Source organism: Rutidosis leptorrhynchoides, chromosome 1, assembly GCF_046630445.1.
Source record: "Rutidosis leptorrhynchoides isolate AG116_Rl617_1_P2 chromosome 1, CSIRO_AGI_Rlap_v1, whole genome shotgun sequence".
Taxonomy (NCBI): domain Eukaryota; kingdom Viridiplantae; phylum Streptophyta; class Magnoliopsida; order Asterales; family Asteraceae; genus Rutidosis; species Rutidosis leptorrhynchoides.
The window spans coordinates 167544396-167565679 of record NC_092333.1 but is presented as its reverse complement, the minus strand read 5'-3'; the positions used below and the strand labels follow the sequence as shown (position 1 = coordinate 167565679).

General features: G+C 34.6%; 2 protein-coding genes across 2 annotated transcripts; one reads left to right on the top strand and one right to left on the bottom strand.

Annotated features, from left to right (window-relative positions):
* Positions 1-12050: 12050 nt before the first annotated feature.
* On the top strand, positions 12051-17545 carry LOC139866883 (peptidyl-prolyl cis-trans isomerase CYP71). Its single transcript, XM_071855178.1, has 13 exons — positions 12051-12205; positions 12429-12514; positions 13157-13245; positions 13368-13607; positions 13835-13956; positions 14436-14511; positions 14698-14805; positions 15144-15320; positions 15410-15627; positions 15706-15838; positions 16297-16520; positions 16659-16812; positions 17101-17545. The coding sequence occupies exons 1-13, from the start codon at positions 12057-12059 to the stop codon at positions 17182-17184; spliced, it is 1860 nt and encodes a 619-aa protein (XP_071711279.1). The 5' UTR covers positions 12051-12056; the 3' UTR covers positions 17185-17545.
* Positions 17546-19240: 1695 nt separating this feature from the next.
* Positions 19241-20698, bottom strand: LOC139866872 (large ribosomal subunit protein P2y-like). The gene is made up of 4 exons (XM_071855172.1): positions 20561-20698; positions 20263-20351; positions 19571-19803; positions 19241-19447 (listed from the first exon to the last, which is right to left on the bottom strand). Exons 2-4 carry the CDS (start codon positions 20348-20350, stop codon positions 19421-19423), a joined length of 348 nt encoding a protein of 115 aa, XP_071711273.1. The 5' UTR covers position 20351; positions 20561-20698; the 3' UTR covers positions 19241-19420.
* Between the last annotated feature and the right edge of the window lie 586 nt (positions 20699-21284).

Here is a 21284-nt window from a genome sequence, read left to right as displayed (position 1 = left end):
TTCCATCATGTAAACAACCTTAAATAATTATTTTTCTAAAAATACTTATACTTTGAGTTAAATCATGAAATTTTTATGTGTTAACATATTCATAAGAAATATCATTTTTACAGAATATAAACCTCCAATTCAAAGTTCAAGATGGTTTTTAATTATCCAACCCAAAACAGCCCCCGGTTGCACTCCGACGTCGTAAAAACAGTTTTTAAGGTGTTCTTTTGAAAAACCAAGTTATACCTTGTTAAATTAGCATATATTTAAGTTATATTACAGGTCTTGAAGTATTTTAAAAGTTAAGTTAGAAGGATCTATTTAGTTTGCAAACAAGTTTGAAAACATTCAAACTATGTTCTTGTTGTTAAAATTTTATACCATAAAATAAGATAGCTATATATATATGAATCGAATAAGGTTATGAACAAAGTTACTACCTCAAGTTACTTGGACAAGATTGCTGTAAAAGAGGAGTAAGAACCTAGAACCAAAAGGGTGATGGAATTGGATGAAAGATTGGAAGTAAGTTTGTGTTCTTGGAAAGGATTCTTGAAGTGTTTTTGTAAGGGTTTTCTTATGGTGATTAAGGCTTGTTTCTATGGCTAGATCTTCATGGTTTCTTGCTGAATGGTTATGGAGTTTAAGGGTTAAGAAAGAGTGTGTGTTTTAGCTAGAAAATGGAAGTTAAAATGAATCAAAATGAGGATATCCCCATGGTACTTAAAAACGTGAATGGGGAGGACAAAACAAGATTTTCAAGTTTGTTATTTTATGTAATTAGTCAACAAACTTCTAAATACCAATTACCTTATACATAAGGCATGAACAAGGGCTGGTTAGGTGGTGATTTGATGTGTATATACCAATAGTAAATACGTATAGAAGCTAGGTATGATACGGTACATATATCGTAGATATACGTATAGAAATCTTGTGAAAAATGGAATGAGAATTCAAATATAGCTATCTTTTGTGAATACACTTATATGGTTTTATGTATTTAAGTCCTTAAAAGTGATTAAATACATTACTTATACGATATATGTATAAACATTATATGTTATAAGTATTTATGTCAAATAACGTTACGTATGGTTATCGTTTTGAAAACTTAAGTTAGTAGTTTCAAAATATACTTATAACTTATTGTTATTAATACAAAATGAGATATTAAAACATCCTTAAATCATGTTAAATATGTATATATACATATATATACACAAACATATAATTATCATATATTGTATAGTTCGTGATATCATCGGTCAAACTAGACGGTCAAACGTTGTGTAAAACTTATTTCAAAAACATAAGTCTCATCAATTTGGATTGCTTATCATGTTGGTAAGGTTTAATTTATGTAAATATTAATCTTATAAGTATAGAATGATCGAAAAAGTGCGGGTCATTACAGCACCCGAACCTGAGATTTGACAGACTTTGGATAGATTATCCAAAATACCAAAGGGGTTTGCATACTCTTCATTCTAAAGTTGTTGAGGTACCTAGGGTCATAGAATGGGGACCATTAGAAGCTGTAGAATTGGCCGGGCCAATTAGGGAATTACTTGCACAGAGGTATGGTAATTCTACTTTTAATGACTAGGTACGTTTATTCACCATGCGTAGACCTGTATATAAAGTATGGTGTGAAGAATTCTTGTGTAGTATAGAATTAAATGATCGGGTAGCTAGTTTAACCGATCGATCTTTTATTAGATTTTTGTTAGGAGGTTCGATGCGCCACATGTCTTTACTAGACATGGCTCAGGCTTTACGTATATATACGCCTGAGGAGTTAGCATCTGCCGATTGTAGAGGATTGATACTAAATGGTAGAAAGATAGATGAAAATTTTGATACACACGGTGTATGGAGTCAAATGACAAGCCATCACCGATTCAAAGGGGAAAATTACTCTTATTTGGATATAGATAGAGCTGAATTAAGAGTGATTCATAGGTTTTTAGCTAATTCGATTACACAAAGAGGTAAGAACAAGGAAAAGGTAAATGAACAGGATTTGTTTTACCATATGTGTATTCGAGACCCACAAAGCGCTGTAAGTATACCTTATTGTGTGGGTTATTATTTATCAGCTATGGTTAGGGGGATGAGACCGCATAGCATAATAGGAGGTGGTATTTTTATTACTTTGATTGCTGAATATCTCGGTGTGGATATAAGTCGGGGGGGATTATTAGTCGAAGAACCAGAACCCCGCGATACTATAGGTTTAAATGTATACCATGGTGCGAAAGTTTTGAAGAGGCGAAATAACACCGCAGTACAATACCATGGTAGACATCCACAGGTTGAGAGAAACCAACAGCAAGGTAATGTAGGAGGGGGAAATGAAATGCAAGAAATGCAAAGGTTTATAGCTGCACAGGAGTACGAAAATGCTAGACAGAGAGCATTTGAAGATTGGAAAGTTCATCAAAACCAAATCATAGCTCATTGCCAACATATAGGTAGAAACTATATTCCTACTCCAAAGCCCATATTCCATCCCTGGTCTATAGAGATGCAACCACCGTATCCTACATATAACCCAGCCGAAGCATTCTATAGCACCTATGGTTATGCATGGAACCCCTATTGGTATCAGTATCATCTCTAGTCTACTTAATTTTATTTATTTTGTAATTTGTAATGTTGATACGTTTAATACTTATGTTAATATTGTAATAGTTTTTATTATTTTCTAACTTTTATTCTTAGATTTTAATAATTTTTGAATGTGGGGTAATATACCAAACTTCAAAAATATGTATATATGTTTGCAGTTTATCTTATGTACACAACAGGGTAAAATAATGCATTTTTAAAGACTGGCATTAAGTTCAGCAAAAGCAACTAATTTTGACGACAAGATGCAAAATATATGTGAAATAACAACAAGACGGAATGAACAAATGATGTGCACCATTTATCATTCAGCAAACAAACGCCAATATATTTGGAAACTTTGGTAAAAATTTAATCATTTTCACACAAATCACCCTCAATAATTTAAATTGTTACTGATTTCTTGCAAATGAGGGCATTGCAAGATCTTAAGTGTGGGAAGGGGTTAAATTCTTTCGGATTTTAAAATTTTTATCTTAAACACTGAGTTACCATTAAAAATACTAGTAAAGCAGTAGTTGTATTAGAATCTAGTTCTCTCTAATAATAAAGAACAGCCCTAGTCTTATATACTGACTACTCAATTCTAGTAAAATTTTTCAAAATTTTCAATTAAATGAACTCAAAATCATGTTTATACATATTTATGAACGATAAAACTAGGTTTTAACACCGAAATTATTGTAACCTCGGAAAGGACATAAATTGAGAAACAAACCAAAATGTTAAAATTCATTTAAAATGGAATAGAGGACAATAAAAAGGAAAATAAAAGCCAAGTGTGGGAAAATTCTCCAAGTTATTCAAAACATATATCACATATTTTTGTACAAATAACTGAAAATACTTTTGCTTTGGACTAAACTAAAAAGTTTTACCTGATTTACTGTAAGAGAGATGGATCTACACGATGAATCAATTCCATCATTAAAAGGAAGTAAAGTCTTTCGAAAAAGACACGCGCTTCTTGATTTAGGTCAAGAAGTTGTCGTCCAGACCAGCTGTAGGTTGACGAAAAATCTAGAAAAGTCATCACTAAAATCAGCAGGAAATCCACGGACCTCAGCATTAAACAGGGTCGCCAAGTGGTCAGATTTATTCTAACCATGAGAAGGATTTATCTCGTAAAATGGGGGGCACCATGCAAATTAGCTGGATAAGACTAATGAATCTGATCCCCAGAAAGGATAATCTCCTTAAAAGATCAAAAATCAGCTTTTAAGCCTAATATTACTCAATCCTTGAGATTGACCTTAAAGATTGAGAATTAAAAACTCATGGAATTCAATGATATCTAAACTCGAGTTTGAACGAGAAAATATTTTGATCAAAATTACAAACCGATTTGTTTTCAGAAAACCCTATTTTCAATGCGTTCATTACCATTGAACGTAAAATCCTAGGAATTCACCTGGAATTCATTAGGTCACCTGAACCAAATCGGGTGTCAACCGTAAGAACGGTGGTTGCATAGCATGGTCAAGGACAGGACCTTGTGCCAGACCGAAAAATCATAAGGGTGAGCTTTACTATTGCTCCTACCAAGGATAGTAATTGCGTCCGACACGTTATAGACCATAATTAAAAGCATGTCAGGGGACATTGCCTTAACAGTTGCTTGTTCAACGCTTTCCTTTACAACCGGACGGTAGTTTACCGAAAGGTAATATACGGGACAAGTAAACTGGACGTGTTGCTTTCCAAATACAAGGTTAGCAAGTGGGTGACACAAAACCGCAAGTTTTGAGCTAAAATTTTCAAATCTGAAACCCACCAAACCCACAAAAATATTTTGCAAACACCGGTAAAGGGTTATTCCGGAAAACTTATCTAGGGTAAAAACTAGATTTAATTTTCAAAAGATCAAATGTTTTCATAAAGATCCAATTTCCTTAATGGATCTAAATTTTTATAGTCATGTGGGACTGTAAACCATATCGTTACTACCATTGTTTATACCGCCGTAAAGAAATCACTGATGTACAAAGTGTGAAGAATAAAGAAGTGATTCTAGTATTTCAAGACTATATTGCTTGAGGACAAGCAACGCTCAAGTGTGGGAATATTTGATAATGCTAAAAACGAACATATATTTCATAGCATTATTCCTCAAGAAAGACAAGCTTTTAGTTGCAATTGTTCTATTTAAAAGTGATATTCGTTTAAATAATAAAAGGTGAAGACAAAAGACAGATTCGACGAATTGAAGACGCAAACGACCAAAAAGCTCAAAAGAACAAAATACAATCAAAGAGGTTCCAATTATTGATAAGAAACATCTCGAAATTACAAGAGTACAAGATTCAAAACGCAAAGTACAAAATATAAAATTGTACGCAAGGACGTTCGAAAATCCGGAACCGGGACATGAGTCAACTCTCAACGCTCGACGCAAGGGACTAAAAATTACAAGTCAACTATGCATATAAATATAATATAATATTTAAATAATTCTTATAATTATTTATATATTATATAATATATTATAAACCGTCGGCAAGAAAGGCTCCAAACTTGTGTGAGCTGTAAAAGCAAACTCCGCGAGTTGCGGAGTTTGCAGTGCAAACACTACGCGAGTCGCGGAGCCCCTAATTTTGAAACTGCCTATAAAGCTCGCGCATTCTGATCGTAAAAATCATCCAACATATATCCATCCTCTCTATATCTATACGTAAATATTTATATTTATATTTTAATTTTAATTTTAATTTTAATCCTAATAATAAAGGTATGTTAGCGAATATTGTAAGGGTGTAAGTCGAAATTCTGTCCGTGTAACGCTACGCTATTTTTAATCATTGTAAGTTATGTTCAACCTTTTTAATTTAATGTCTCGTAGCTAAGTTATTATTATGCTTATTTAATCCGAAGTAATCATGATGTTGGGCTAATTACTAAAATTGGGTAATTGGGCTTTGTACCATAATTGGGGTTTGGACAAAAGAACGACACTTGTGGAAATTAGACCATGGGCTATTAATGGGCTTTATATTTGTTTAACTAAATGATAGTTTGTTAATGTTAATATAAAGATTTACAATTGGGCGTCCCTATAAATTACCATATACACTCGATCGGACACGATGGGCGGGGTATTTATATGTACGAATAATCGTTCATTTAACCGGACACGGGAATGGATTAATAGCCACTAGAATAATTAAAACAGGGGTGAAATTATGTACAAGGACACTTGGTATAATTGATAACAAAATATTAAAACCTTGGGTTACACTCAGTCGACATCCTGGTGTAATTATTAAACAAAGTATTAAAATCTTGTTACAGTTTAAGTCCCCAATTAGTTGGAATATTTAACTTCGGGTATAAGGATAATTTGACGAGGACACTCGCACTTTATATTTATGACTGATGGACTGTTATGGACAAAAACCAGACGGACATATTAAATAATCCAGGACAAAGGATAATTAACCCATGGGCATAAAACTAAAATCAACACGTCAAACATCATGATTACGGAAGTTTAAATAAGCATAATTCTTTTATTTCATATTTAATTTCCTTTATTTTATATTTAATTGCACTTCTAATTATCGCATTTTTATTTATTGTTATTGTATTTAATTGAACTTTTAATTAACGTACTTTTTAATTATCGCAAGTTTATTTTGTCGCACTTTTATTATTCGCAATTGCATTATCGTTATTTACTTTAAACTTTAATTTAAGTCTTGTATTTATTTTTAATATTTTACATTTGGTTTTAACTGCGACTAAAGTTTTAAAATCGACAAACCGGTCATTAAACGGTAAAAACCCCCCTTTATAATAATAATATTACTTATATATATATATTTGTATTTTTATAAAAGTAAACTAATATAGCGTTAAGCTTTGTTTAAAGATTTTCCCTGTGGAACGAACCGGACTTACTAAAAACTACACTACTGTACGATTAGGTACACTGCCTATAAGTGTTGTAGCAAGGTTTAAGTATATCCATTCTATAAATAAATAAATATCTTGTGTAAAATTGTATCGTATGTAATAGTATTTTCTGCTAAAAATATAAAGCTATTTTATATACACCTCGCATAACATCAGTCGTCTACAGACTGTGATTAGACATCCATCTCGATATCATCGGCTGGTGGTGAAGACTCATCATCGAAAGTGATCCGTCTGGTGGAAATAGCAAACATCTCTGCCTGTCCAGAAAGATCGGTGGGTCGGTCAATTTTGAAGGTGACGCTTTCCCCATGTGATCGTAAGATCAAGGTTTGATTGTACACATCAATGACAGTCATAGCCGTATTCATGAAAGGTCTTCCTAACACTACTGGTGTGTGTAGGTCTTCCTTAATATCCATTACTACGAAATCCGTAGGATACAAGAATTTGTCGACTTTCACCAAGACGTTCTCAACTATGCCCTTAGGATATCGAATTGTGTGATCGGCAAGTTGGATTATCATTTTAGTTGGTGACAAGTCTCCTAACTCTAATCTCGTGTAGAGAGAGTAGGGGATCAGGTTGATACTTGCTCCTAAATATGCTAGCGCATGAATGGTTCCAGATTGGTAGATTGCACACGGGAAAACGAATCGGCCCGTATCTCCTCGCTTTGGTGGTAGAGAGTTCCTAAGTAATGCAGAGCATTCTTCACTCAGTGAAATTTTGTTAGAATCTGGTATCCTTTCCTTTGTAGATAGAAGCTTTCGGATGTATCTCTTCTGGTTGGGAACTTTGGACATAGTGTCCAGGAATCTTCCATCAAGTTTGAAGGAATCAAGCTTGGATGGTTCTTCCTGTAGCCTTCCAGGATAGGGTACACGAACTGGAGTTTCAGGGGTCAGCTTCTGAGTATATATCGATTTGTTCTTGAGCCTAGCTGACCTTCTCTGTGGTTCTTCTTCTGGGATTACGGAATCCATTTGCTTTGCTTCTTCTATGTGGGGATTTTGGATAGTATTACTTGGTAACCTTCCCTGCGATTGGGTTTCAAGGCGTTGTGATAACTGCCTGAGCTGTGTCTCCAGACTTTTGAGCAGAGCTAATTGATTTCTCATTAGTATCTCTGTCCGATCTTGCCTGGCTGCAGTTCTCTGATTTAGCTGTTGTTGTCCTTGAATAAACTAAGTCAACTGATCATCAGCTCCGAGAGTGGGGTTAGTTGCTTTTGTAATCTGGGTGGTAGGGGAATTTTCCTCGACTGGTGTACCAGTGAGTGGAAGTGGTTGATCGTAGGTCAATTGAGATTGCTGGGCTGGATAAGGTGGATAGTGATAGCGAAAAGGTTGATTGATTCGCTGAAACTGATTAACACAAGGTTGTTGATTGAATCCAGGATTTGGTGGACGAGCTGGGTATTGAACGTAACAAACTGAACCGTCAGGGTTTTCGTACTCAACTTGATATTCTTCGGTAGGTTGCGGGTTGGTACAATTAACACAAGCCTGAGCTTGGTTGACCTGTTGCGGCTGCGTCTTCAATTCTCTGAGTTGTTTAGCAAGAGATTCCATCTTATCTGTGAGGGATTTGATGGCCTCTGTTTGATTGTTAAGTGCAGAGAGTGGGGCAGATGATGAAGTTGTTTCACCACTGTTCCAGTCATGATGATGCATTGTCATGTTCTGGAGCAATTTCCATGCTTCATCTGCGGTTTGGTTCATCAGATTCCCTTGAGCTGTTGCATCGATCGTCGTCCTATGATTTACCGTAAGACCATTGTAGAAGGTACAGATTTGGGCTGACCGTTCTAGCTGGTGATTAGGGCATTTCTTCAGCAGGGTTTTGAATCTCTCCCATGCAGTGTAAAGAGATTCATCATAACTTTGTTTAAAGTTAATGATGTCATTCTTTAGTTTGGTTTGTTTAGAAGGAGGAAAATATTTGGTTAGGAATTTAGTAGCCATCTCCGTCCATGACGTGATGGAATCTTTTTCCAGTCCTTCGAACCAGGTTTGAGCATGATGAGTGAGAGAATAGGGAAACAAGTATAGCCGGACAATATCTTGTCCTATTCCTGGCTGTTTGTAGGAGTTCGAAAGAGATATGAATTTATCAATGTGAAAATTAAGATCGTCATTCGGTAATCCATGAAACTGACAGCTATTCTAGATGAGCTGGATGATGTGATGTTTTAACTCGAACGAGTGTCCTTGAATCTCTAAAAATCTGATCGGTCCTCCTCGACCTTCAATTGAGGGTTTGGTATTTTCTGCTAAAGAAACGCGTAACGCCATTCGATTTCTGATTCGTGCTTCCTTGCGTGCGTTAGAGATTATTGCATCTGGATCAGGTACGAATAACAACGGCCCTGGTCTAGATCGGGTTTGGGTCATACACTGGGTATGCCTTTTTGTTTTTAATTTTTAGCAAATAAACTAAATTTCTCAAGTAATCTAAGGTAAGCTAAACTAGTCTAAGATAGTCTAATCTAAAGTAATCTAATTTAAGGCAATCTAATTTAATTAATTAACTATCCTATGGTTGAATATGTTTTTGGTTTTGGCTACTGATTCCCTGGTATTTCGATAACAGAGCTCCGCACGAACTATTCAACAAACCAAGTGGCCAGGCCGACTACGGAGAGGCAGGATCCTTTTGGTCCCAATATAATTGGCGACTGTTCGGAAAATTCAACAACCAAGTCCGTGTATAATTGTCTTTCTTAGACATAACTAGATGCTTGTGAATAAGTTTGATAAAGAGCAGTATTGCCTGATACCAGTTCCCCGGCTGCGGCGCCAAAAACTAGACTCCCCCTTGATATGGCCGAAACGGATGGTTTTATTTGTGCGGTGTCGTCAGGCCGCAGCACGCCAGAATCAACCATCAAGGGGGTGGGTACTATTTTAAATTTATATTTAGCGGGGCCTAAATCGTACTACTCCTTAGTATGAGTAAGGGAAGTATGACCTAGAGTCGTATTTTTGAGATATCAGTAGAATCGAACCTATATTTAAGCCTAAGATAGTTAGGAAGGAGTAGTTCTTACTTAATTTTGGGATTTTCTAATTTATAAGACAGATAAAGTAAATGCGATAAAATTCGTAATTCAGATAAGGTTAAAATGAGTGCATACTATGACTTCATCAGTTATTCTGCCGAGATTATGGAATGATGGCTCATGAATAGGCAGAGGCCTTGTATTCATTACACTGGTCCTAAACGCCCCTGTCATAAGACATGTCACTGGGTACTGCGTCAGGCTTGAAGATTCTGAATAGACAGCAACGTCCCTTACCCCCGGTGCCTGTGCAGTCTGACTACATGCATACATGTTCAGACGGCTCATCCAATTCAGTGACTCGGTTGGGTGACGTATTAACATTCCACAATGGTCTAAACTTTCTTAAGCATAATAGAATACATGGTTTACCATATCCGAGAGACGTGAAGTGTTTCAATGCTTTCGTTAATGATTGGTTTTAAAAGGTAATTAGGCCCTTAAAAAGAGTTTAACCATAAAGAACACCATGACCAAGTCAAGCTGACTTCCATGAACACGTTCGGTTATCCTAACGGTCCAATCCTTTATGTGTCTAAACAAACAGTTCCTTAATTAACTAAGAATCCCTCAAGCGGGGTGCAACGCTTGAGACCGCGTTATGGTGCAGTGTACTAATCAACACTAACCGGGTTCCATGGCCTTACTTAGCAGAGGTACAGCTTACAACAACCGCTGTGCTTCAGCGTGTACGTACGAAGTTTATATGCTTGGTGACTACACTAGCATGGTCTGGGACCGACAATGTACTAAGGGACTAGTCAGATGTTTCACTACGAAAGAGTCCTCATTCGGAATCCAAAGCTTGATAGACTTGCTACAATCGGTGTGCCTCAGTCGATCTTACGTTGTATCCGATAGACTTCTCTTACCAAGGGTGACACAGATAGTGTACTCTGAATCGGGGTTCGCGACTTCCCAATAACAGAGCCAATAACTACGTTCTATTAGTTGGAAAAGCGATTGAGTTTAAAGCATAATCGGAGTGTATTTCAACAGCATACACAAACCATAACATTATTTCGGCATTATAACTGCTTACATCATAGCATACACTAAAGATAACTACTCGCTAATCATGGCAACAATATCACAGAACATAATGATAGAAGACATTATATAAAGATAAGGGATAGAAGTACCAGTAGATTAAACGAGTTCCGAATACAAAAGTGACAACTTCAAGACTCCAGACCGCTCCTAATACAGTCTTCGGCGTTCTTCTCCGGGTACTAGGTTTCCCACACGGAGTCGAAGGCCTTGAGAGTATGACTAATATTGTACAAGAGAGAAAAAGAAGTGAATTGAAGTGTGTGTCGAAATGAATGACAAAGACCCTTTAAATAAGCACAAAATTTGCCTGCAAACGGCTGGCAAGCCATTTTGCAGGCCGTTTGGCAAGCCGTTTGCAAGGCCTGTTTGGTCAGGCAAGCCGTTTAACGGGGCCGTTTGATCTGGGCGTTTGGCAAGCCGTTTGCCACACTGGCAGGCCGTTTGGCAGGCCGTTTGGCAGGCCGTTTGGCAAGCCGTTCGGCTTGCTGATTCCCTGGATCGTAACTTGATTTCTTGTCTTTCACCGTTTTCGCTCTAGAATCTTCGTTTTAGCTCCGATTTCTTGATTCTTTTTGCACCTCTTCGTAATTACTTGTTCTTCAATTCTAACCGACGAAGTGGGTATTTTGCCGACAAAGTTCGAATCTTTCTTGTTTTTGGGCCTTAATACCGGGGTGAAAACGTGACTTTTTAGCCGATATCGGCAGGTTCATGGGTCCTAACCATAATGGTTTTTTCCAAGATTTAGTAGACGAGGGTGTCATTCCCCAACCTTCGGGCGTTCTTATAAGCGACAAGTCCTCAAACGTTTTAACCTATTCCTTTCCAAATCGGAACGGCAAAGGCGTTCGTATTGATAAGATTGATGAAATGACATCGCCTCCAGATGAAGACATAAAAAAGGCGGTGCCAAGGGCGGTTAATTTGGTTACCGTGGTTGATGGTTATTTTGATTGGTTTAAGTTTATGTTTTTTGGGTTGATGTCGTGGGGTTTACTTTTCTTGTTTTTGAATACTCTGCAGTTTGATATCTCCGTTAGAGTTGTTTTTTGTCTTGGTGTAGTTGTTAATTCCATGCTGCTCGATTAGAGTTAGTTAGGGTTAGATGTCGTTGGTGATTCTAGCAAACTTACTTTTAACGAGCGGTCGTTGTTTGGATTTTGATGTTTCGGGTTCATAGGTTCCTTCATTTATTTTTAAGGGTTCCTAATTTTAATAGTATTCGTTATTTTAGTTTAAAAAAAAAAACATATTTACATAACATATGGGCTTTTTGATAACATATGGGCTTTTTGATGGGCTTCATATTCGACGGCTGCCCATTTTAGCATCGAATTCAACTAGACATAAATATCAGTCAAAGATCTCACTCAATTCAAACAATACGCGAACAGTAACAACAATGGAAGATGCTCAAAATAACAACAATGGAAGCTCGATTGCGGAGGAAGAAGAACCAATGGTCGGGCCGGGTCCCGCCCCGGTCCGACGCCAGAAACGTCCTCTTCAATTCGAACAAGCTTATCTTGATTCACTACCATCTGCTAACATGTATGGTTAGGGTTTAGGGTTTATGTTTTTTAATTTAACTACTTTATGATACTCTATTTATATAGGTTACGGTGATTTTGTGTGTTGAGTTGGTATGATTTATTAATTTGAGTGAAATTAGGTTATCTCAGTAGTCTAAATTACTCCGTAATTAGCATGTGTTTGGGTTTATATATACAATGAATTAAAATTGAGATTGATGTAAATTGTGATTAATATGTAGGTATGAAAAAAGTTATATGCATAGAGATGTGGTAACTCATGTTGCTGTTTCGGCTGCTGATTTTTTCATTACTGGAAGTCAAGATGGTAATATATACAGTATCTGATTATACACATATACATATACATAATATAGATTATTACAGTATAGAACTATGTATTAATTTTTAATATTAGAATAAATTATCGCCTTTCTATATACATGCACAGGGTAGAGTTATATGAATGTAGGATCAAATGAGTATTAAGCGTCAGTAATAACTGCGAATATATTCATATTCTAGCTTCTCATTTGAATTGATTGGTCCAGTTTTTTTTGCGGGTTTTATATATATACTTGAGTTCTTATTAGAACTCTCCCTGCATATGCATATACAGAGGTAGGATTAAATAAGAACTTAACAAGTATTGTGGATCAATCACATTCACATGTGTAGTTTAGATGCAATTCATCTAGAATAGATACGTTAGATATGCATCTGAGTTCTAATTGCTCATTTGATATGATTGGTCCAGAATAATTCTTACGATTCTTATGTATATTTGTGTTCTTTTTAGAAACCCCTCTTTCCATACTACATACACATACATTTTTAAAAATCTTACGCTGCATTAGAAGTTTAGAACTGATATGAAACATAGTATCAGTGCTGAATGAGTGAGAATTTACTAGATTGGTAATTGATATTCGGGTTGGATAGTTAACGTCTTTATTTTTCTTATTTCAAGGGCACCTAAAATTTTGGAAAAAAAAGGGTGTTGGCATTGAGTTTGCTAAGCATTTCAAATCCCATACTGGGCCTATTGAAGGCTTGGCGGTGAGTTTTACTTATGTTTATTATGCAATATATTTTATCTTATCTTAATACTATAATACTAATATATGCATACTAGAGCATTATGCTAATCTATTTATGTCTTGTGAACTTGAATACTATAGGTTAGCGTAGACGGGCTGCTTTGTTGTACGATTTCCAGTGACCCATATATTAAAATATATGATGTGCAAAATTATGACATGATGGCTATGTTGCAAGTTCCGTATATACCCGGTGCAGTTCAATGGGTCTACAAACAAGGACGGGTTAAAGCTAAGCTTGCTATTAGTGATAGGAACTCATCATTTGTCCATGTATATGATGCACGAGCTGGATCAAATGAGCCCATCGTTTCTAAAGAGGTAGGTTGGCTTTAACCTGCATTTATTGCTGCTTGATTAATTCTGTTAAATAAGGTGAACCTCAGCAAAAATAATTGTCTAAAAAGCATATATCGCATAGAAAAGGTATTTTGTAAGATGATTTTTGAAATTTAGTGCTATTTTCTTTTAAAAAAAAAAATTTATTTTCTTATCTAATTATTATTTAGAGCCGAACTGACATTAATTTGATTTTTATGATTTTTCAGATACATAAAAAGCCTGTAAAAGTAATGAGTTACAACCATGCTTTTGATACTGTGGTATCGGCAGATACAATGGGAATGATTGAGTACTGGGACCCATCTACGCTTCAATTTCCTGAAGATGAGTACGTCCTAAAGTTCTACTAGTGTATCCATCTTTCAAAATATTTGCAAGCTAAATGTGACAATTTCAACCCTATTTATAAATGGATGAATTTGGGATATGTCTTTAACGGCTTAATTATGTGTGAAAATATAACAAGTCAAAATTGAACAAGTAGTTGGTTGTACAGTCTGAGACTTAAAAGCCATTCAAAGTGTGTTTTACCTAAATTGTTTTACTCTTAAATTAAGTTTGTGATGAATTATGATGTAATTTTGGTAAGTATATTGACGTTTTATTCAACTATAGAAAAGTCGGGCAGACATTATTATGGATAAGTAAAACCCATTGTGATTCGTTACCTGACAGTCTGGCACACTCATTGGCACTATACCCAAGTCTAAAATGCATAAGGGCTTAGATTAAGTCAAGATTTGTTTGACTTATTCTTTTGTTTCTTGGCTACTTATGTTGACGTTCTTTTATTTTTCGATTTTACAGGGTTAATTTCAAATTCAAAAGTGATACTGATCTATTTGCAATTGTCAAATGTAAAACCGCTGTTTCTGCTATCGAGGTAATGTATGGATTTGTGATAATGTATTTGTAATGATGATGTATCTGCCATTTGATTTTGCATATGGTGACAGTTGATTGCACACATGATCAAATTTATTGTATTTAGATATAATCTACGTTCTCACATTATGTGGAGTATCTGCCTTTAGCAAAAAACTATAATTACTCATGTATTTGCTTGTAGGTAAGCATGGATGGGAAGCAATTTGCAGTCACATCACCCGATCGTAGAATACGTATATTTTGGTACAGAACCGGAAAGTTAAGACGTGTCTATGATGAATCACTTGAGGTAAAAAAAATCATGTTAATTTCATGTAGAGGTGGCAATTTTAACCCATTTCATGTAGAGATGGTATTTTCCCTTTTTAAGGTCTGTTAATTATTTAAAAGTTTTCTTATAAGCTCTAAACGGGTCTGATAAAATTTTAGGTAATCATACTTAATGCATAACTTATATAATTACAGTTATATAAAATATAGACAAAGATATATTTGGACCAACTGATCTGTAATAAAAGACCCGTGACCCAACACACCCAGACCCACCCATCTTGCCACCTCAAGGTTCCTGGCATTGGCTTATTTTATCAACCATCTTTTGCTATAACCTAACTCTTGTTTGTTTAGAACGCTCAAGATCTTCAAAGAAGTGATGCTCCCTTGTACCGCCTGGAAGCTATTGATTTTGGTCGAAGAATGGCAGTTGAAAAAGAAATTGAAAAAACAGAAAATTTACCACAACCAAATGCAGTTTTTGATGAGAGCTCCAACTTTATTATTTATCCAACCCTTCTTGGTATTAAAGTAAGAGCTGAACGATAACTTTTTACCTGTATCTTATATCTTATATTAGGGCGTTGTATTAAAGTCTTTTGTTTGTTTGTTTGTGGTAGATTGTAAATCTGCACACGAATACAGTTGCTCGAATTCTAGGAAAGGTGGAAAATAATGAACGGTTTTTAAGAATTGCGTTGTACCAAGGTGATCAAAGCAGTAAAAAAGTGCGTAAAATTCCTGCAGCTGCTGCAAATGCCAACGAAAGCAAAGAACCTCTCATAGATCCTACACTTTTATGTTGTGCTTTTAAGAAACACAGAATCTATCTGTTTAGGTACAATGATATTTTACTTTTTTCTATGATCTTGTGTGTAATTTTTTTTTTTTTTTTACAATACTGATATTCATGTAGTCGGAGAGAACCAGAGGAACCGGAAGATGCAACCAAGGGCCGAGATGTTTTTAATGAAAAACCAGCTGCCGATGAACTTATGGCTGTTTCAGATATAGGAAAGTCTGTTACAACATCTCTTCCGGAGAATGTGGTAAGTACTTATACTTAGTGTGTGTGTGTGTAACTTTGTTTCAAATACTTTGGTTATGTCTTTTTTTTGGGTTAAGTTTGTTGAAAATGGATAGAACTCCTCAACTTTATCCAAAATTCTATTTTCTATAAATTTTCAGTTGTTGCTATTGTACATATTTTAACCTTTTATAACATATAAACTGGTGACATGTCACCATTTTTGATGGTGTGACGACTTATATTGGTTTCATGTCGCCATGATATAAAGTTTACATGATGTAGAAGTCATCGGGTCCATATGTTTTGAACGAAAGTGATTGTGTTAGCTATTATTCAAAGTGTGACATCCTATAAAATATTTTTAATAAAGGTTTGTATATGCAATAAATCTCGAACAAAGTTTGATTTGATACATATTTGGACACTAAACCCTTTTTTAAGTGTTAATGTTTATCTTGTTGATATTTATTGTTCCAGATTATGCACACAACGCTTGGTGATATACATATGAAGTTATATCCAGAAGAGTGTCCAAAAACTGTGGAGAATTTTACAACCCATTGTAAAAACGGATACTACGATAATCTGATATTTCATCGTGTTATTAAGGGTTTTATGATACAAACTGGAGACCCATTGGGAGATGGGACAGGTGGACAATCTATTTGGGGACGAGAGTTTGAAGATGAATTTCATAAAAGGTAACACTGAAACACTTTGTTATTGTAATTAATTTTCCAAGTAATTAAGAACATTAATGATGTGTGTAGTTGTGTAACTAAGTTGCTATTGAGTTTGTAAGTGAATGGAATTTAACAACTCTCTGGTGGTTTTTGCAGTTTGAGACACGACAGGCCTTTTACAGTGTCAATGGCAAATGCGGGCCCGAACACAAATGGGTCCCAGTTCTTTATCACGACTGTTGCTACACCGTGGCTAGACAGTAAGCATACAGTTTTTGGTAGAGTTGTAAAGGGCATGGATGTTGTTCAGGTATGATTTAGCTTTCCTTGATCATACTTATCTGCCAAATATTATACGAATAAAAGTTACAAAAAAATAAAACTAGCTTAATAGATGATCCATGTCAGCCTAAAATCGTTATTTAAATTATTTGAGTTATGGAGTCATTTCTGATACAGTTTATTGAATAGAGAAATTTTGCAGAAATTGTGTAGTACCATCTGGCTCAAATCTGTTTTGACCTGTTATTCAATCCATCTGTTTTGCGACACATAAAGTGAATTCTAATAATTAATTTTGAAACAATTTTGTTTTCAGGCGATTGAGAAAGTGAAGACAGACAAGGGAGATAAACCGTATCAAGATGTAAAAATCTTGAATGTGACGGTTCCAAAGTTGTGAGTCATGGCTATAGGTTGTTGCCGATGGTATTTTTATCTAATGCAAGATCCAAAACCTGGTACATGTACCTACTACATGCCTGCTTGGTTCATGCCACTGTAGCATTTGGTTGATTAGATGATAATCGGATGTGCAAACGGTCATGTCTGAGTTAAGCAGAGAAAGGTCCAAACTTTTGGCAATAATTTGTAACGTACGAACATGAAAGATATCTCTTGATTAATAGGCTTGTATTAAAGATGATTTTCAAGAAAAAGAGAACTTTGATTTATGTAGTTGATGGATGTTGGTTTTGGTTTACTACCTGTTGTAGGAACATAATGCTATTCAGAATGACAATCTTCTTTACTTGAGATGTATTTGGGTCAGTTCCAATTTAATAAAGTTGTTACTTTCACATCTCAGTTAATATGTGTACAGAGTCGTTAGTTGAAAAACATTCAAGCTGTTTAAAAATCTCAATTCTTAGTGACTACTTGAGTGATTATGAAACATGCTATCGCCCAATTTGACTAATTATAAATAGTCGTTTTCTATCGTCTAGCTATTGGTCCATCAACTGGCACAGTCAGAACTCATTCTCCTTCCAAATTAAGTGTCTATCATACAAGCAACTCATATTTCAAGAATGAAACAAATTATGAAGTTATTTCAAATTTTGATGGTGGAAGGTTCCTTTTACCCTGACTTTAAGGCAACTCACTAGCTTCGTGAGTGAAGGGGATTTAAGTTGCGCCAAACATTTAACATGGATAGGGATGAATCCGTCAAAGACTGCATTAGTGAAGGGTGTGGCACTAGGGATGGTAATGGCCACCCGATCCACCCGCTTCGTTATGGATATGGATGACCCTAAATGTATATGGATACGGATATGGATGAACCTAAATGGATATGAAAGTTTCATCCATGGATATATCCATTACCACCCGAAATACATATACAAATACATAAATTTAGATATATGCTTACATATTTACTATTACAAGTTTATTTACCATTAGATTTACATTTTGCTTTCAACCCTATAATGAAATAACTATTATATATTACAATAAAACACGTATATCTAACTAAATAAACTTACAATTTCATATTTAATTTTTCATAATTTATGTTTTATAGTAAATTTAACAAATTTTGTTATATCTTCAACAAAGATTACATATTCTTATGTATGTATTTTAATCATGTCATTTATATTTATTTTTGATATACTACATTTTTATTTTAATCGCATATTAGAAAATATTATAACATTTTATTAATATCCATTGGATATTCATTAACCCGCTTAATCCATTGGATATGGATATGGATGGATGAACTGAAACTAAATGGATATGGATATGAATATGGATGAACAAAAACTAAATGAATATGGATATGGATACGGCATCACCCGATCCATATCCGATCAATTGCCTTACCTATGTGGCACTAGTTGGTGGATATAAAATGGGACCTACTAATATTTAGTCTGTCTCATTAATAGTCCAAGACTCCAGTATTCCATTTGTTTTGTTCGTAGTATTTTGTGTTCTAAAACTTTTTTCATGTGGATAAGTTCAGTTATTTATGAGAGGTTAGGGATAGAAAGTGATCTAAGAGAACATTTTTTCTTTTTTATTTCGAAAACGTACTTAAGAAAAACTTCATTGTTTACCTAATTAACTATTCAAACTTCAAAGTGTACAATTGTTTTAGACAAATTAAAATAGAAGGTTTCGACAATGAGCTCGAAGGACTATTGAGAGTAATTATATCACTTAAACCTACTTATAATGACATTTTAATTAAGGAGTAAAACGCAACAATTTTCAATCTATATCCATCTCCCAAAGAATGCCAAAAGTCAGATTTTTAATGAATCGTAAAAGGTTAAACAATATATTTAGTTAAAGAAGGGTAGCCTGTTTCAGGATAGTCCTATTTTTTACGAGTATCACAAGAACCATTCTAAGCAACTGTAAGTTCTAACATAAAAACTATGACATCGCATGAATATACTCCTCTAATTAGAAACTACATAAATTGTAAGAAAAAGGTAAGTAGATGTAGGAAATAAAAAGCCACATTGATTCAAAATCATAGATTCTCAACTAAACCATACATCAAATCAAGACTTCTACACTGTTGCAAAATCTGTTTTCGAATAAAACTAAAAAACAATACCAAAATCCCATATCAAAAAACAGAACAGTAAGTATTCTTCAAAAAGGAGAAGAGATCCTTTCTAGTCGAATAAACTGAATCCCATATCCTGCAAAAACAAACGAAAACAAAAAAACATGTCAAAACTTGCAATTAATTAAACAAGTTCATAATGATAAACGATCATGAATCCACAATGGACTTCAAAGAAGTAACGTTAACAAGAGCTTACATCATCGGACTCCTCTTTCTCTTCAACCTTCTCGTCTTTTTTCGACTCAGCAGCTGCTGCTGCAGGTGCAGCACCACCACCACCGCCAGCTGCAGCAGCAACCGCAACACCGCCACCACCTGATGGAACCGAAGCTAACTTTTCCCGTCCAGATGCAATCAACTCGGTGATATCCTTACCCTTGACCTCAGACAACAGCAGGCTGATTCTTTCATCATCGGCATCAGCTCCAACTGCACAAAATCAGTTTCTTACTTATTTAACCATTTCTCATTCCATTTAAAATCACAAATTTCAAATTCTTTTATAATAGGATAATTCAATTACATTATCAGCTTATCCCAGTACATCACAACAAATGACACACACAAAACACAAACCAAAAAATACATCTCATTATATAGAATTATCAATTACAATTACAGTGATAACTACACAATCAATTATAATTAGTATGCAAAAATTAAAATGTTTAGGCTAATTGTAGTACATATGTATACCATAAAAAACTGAACACAAATTAAGGCTAAACATCAAGATGACCTTTATTAGATATATGCATCTCAAATCTCAATTTAGTATCACGAATTCACGAGTCTATCACTATCATAATATTATGCAGTTAATACATCAAATTATATATACGTGCATATGAATATACAGATGAAAAATTTAGGTGATAAAACTAATACCTGAACCGAGGATTGTCTTCAAATCTTCAGCGGAAGGGCTTGTGTTACCTCCCAAAAGAGCCAACAAATACGCGGCAACAACCTTCATTCTAACAAATTTAACAGGAAAAATTCAATTAACTCGTATTTCAAAATCAATTACAGTTAAATTAAACATAGATTCATCAAATCGTTAAAGTTATTCTTGCATCTATTTTAGTAATAATATAAAATGAATAGTGTTAAACATTTGGAATATAAGATGAGCAATAAACGATGAACGAAGATTAACTTGATGATATGGAGAATAATGAAATACCTGTAATCTGATGTTTACAGCCGCTGTGTATCTTGATTTTGAAATGGAAGTGTTTTAGGGTTCTACAGGCAGCTGAAAACCCTAACCCTTTTATAACTTCATCAATGCTTTTGTTTGTTATTTATTGGGCTACGTCTGAATGTGTTGGTAATGGGCCAAGTGTGGGTTGAGCCCGTTCTTTTGGCCAACTCTTTTGAGTAGATATTGTTCTGTTTTTTTATTTTTATAAATAATAATTAAATTAATAAATAATAATTTATATCTATATTTATTTATATATACTCTATCTATATTTATATTTATGTGTAAGAACTTTTGTGGTTAGCCGTGTCCGCTGAAGCGCAGTTAACCAATCAATTGTTTTTGATTTTTATGGTAATGTGTTATATATTGATATCTATTTAGTAGTTCATTAACGTTATTTATAATCTCACATTAGCCTTTAAAGTACAATTCAATTTAAAATATCTTCCTGGAAAATAAATGTTAGACGAACACTTTTATAAATATTTTATAAAAATATGTGGGTTACAAGCTATTTAAAAAAAGATTGTAAAAAAATGCGAGAAAATTTTAAAAAAAAATTAAAGGAAGAATAAAAAAGGTAATAAAAAAATATTGTATAAAACGTTGGTAAAAGAATTAAAAAGTAAAAAGTGAGAGGGTATAAACAGAAAAATTAAATGGGGTATGAGAGTATGAGGATTGAATTGGAAATAAAAAT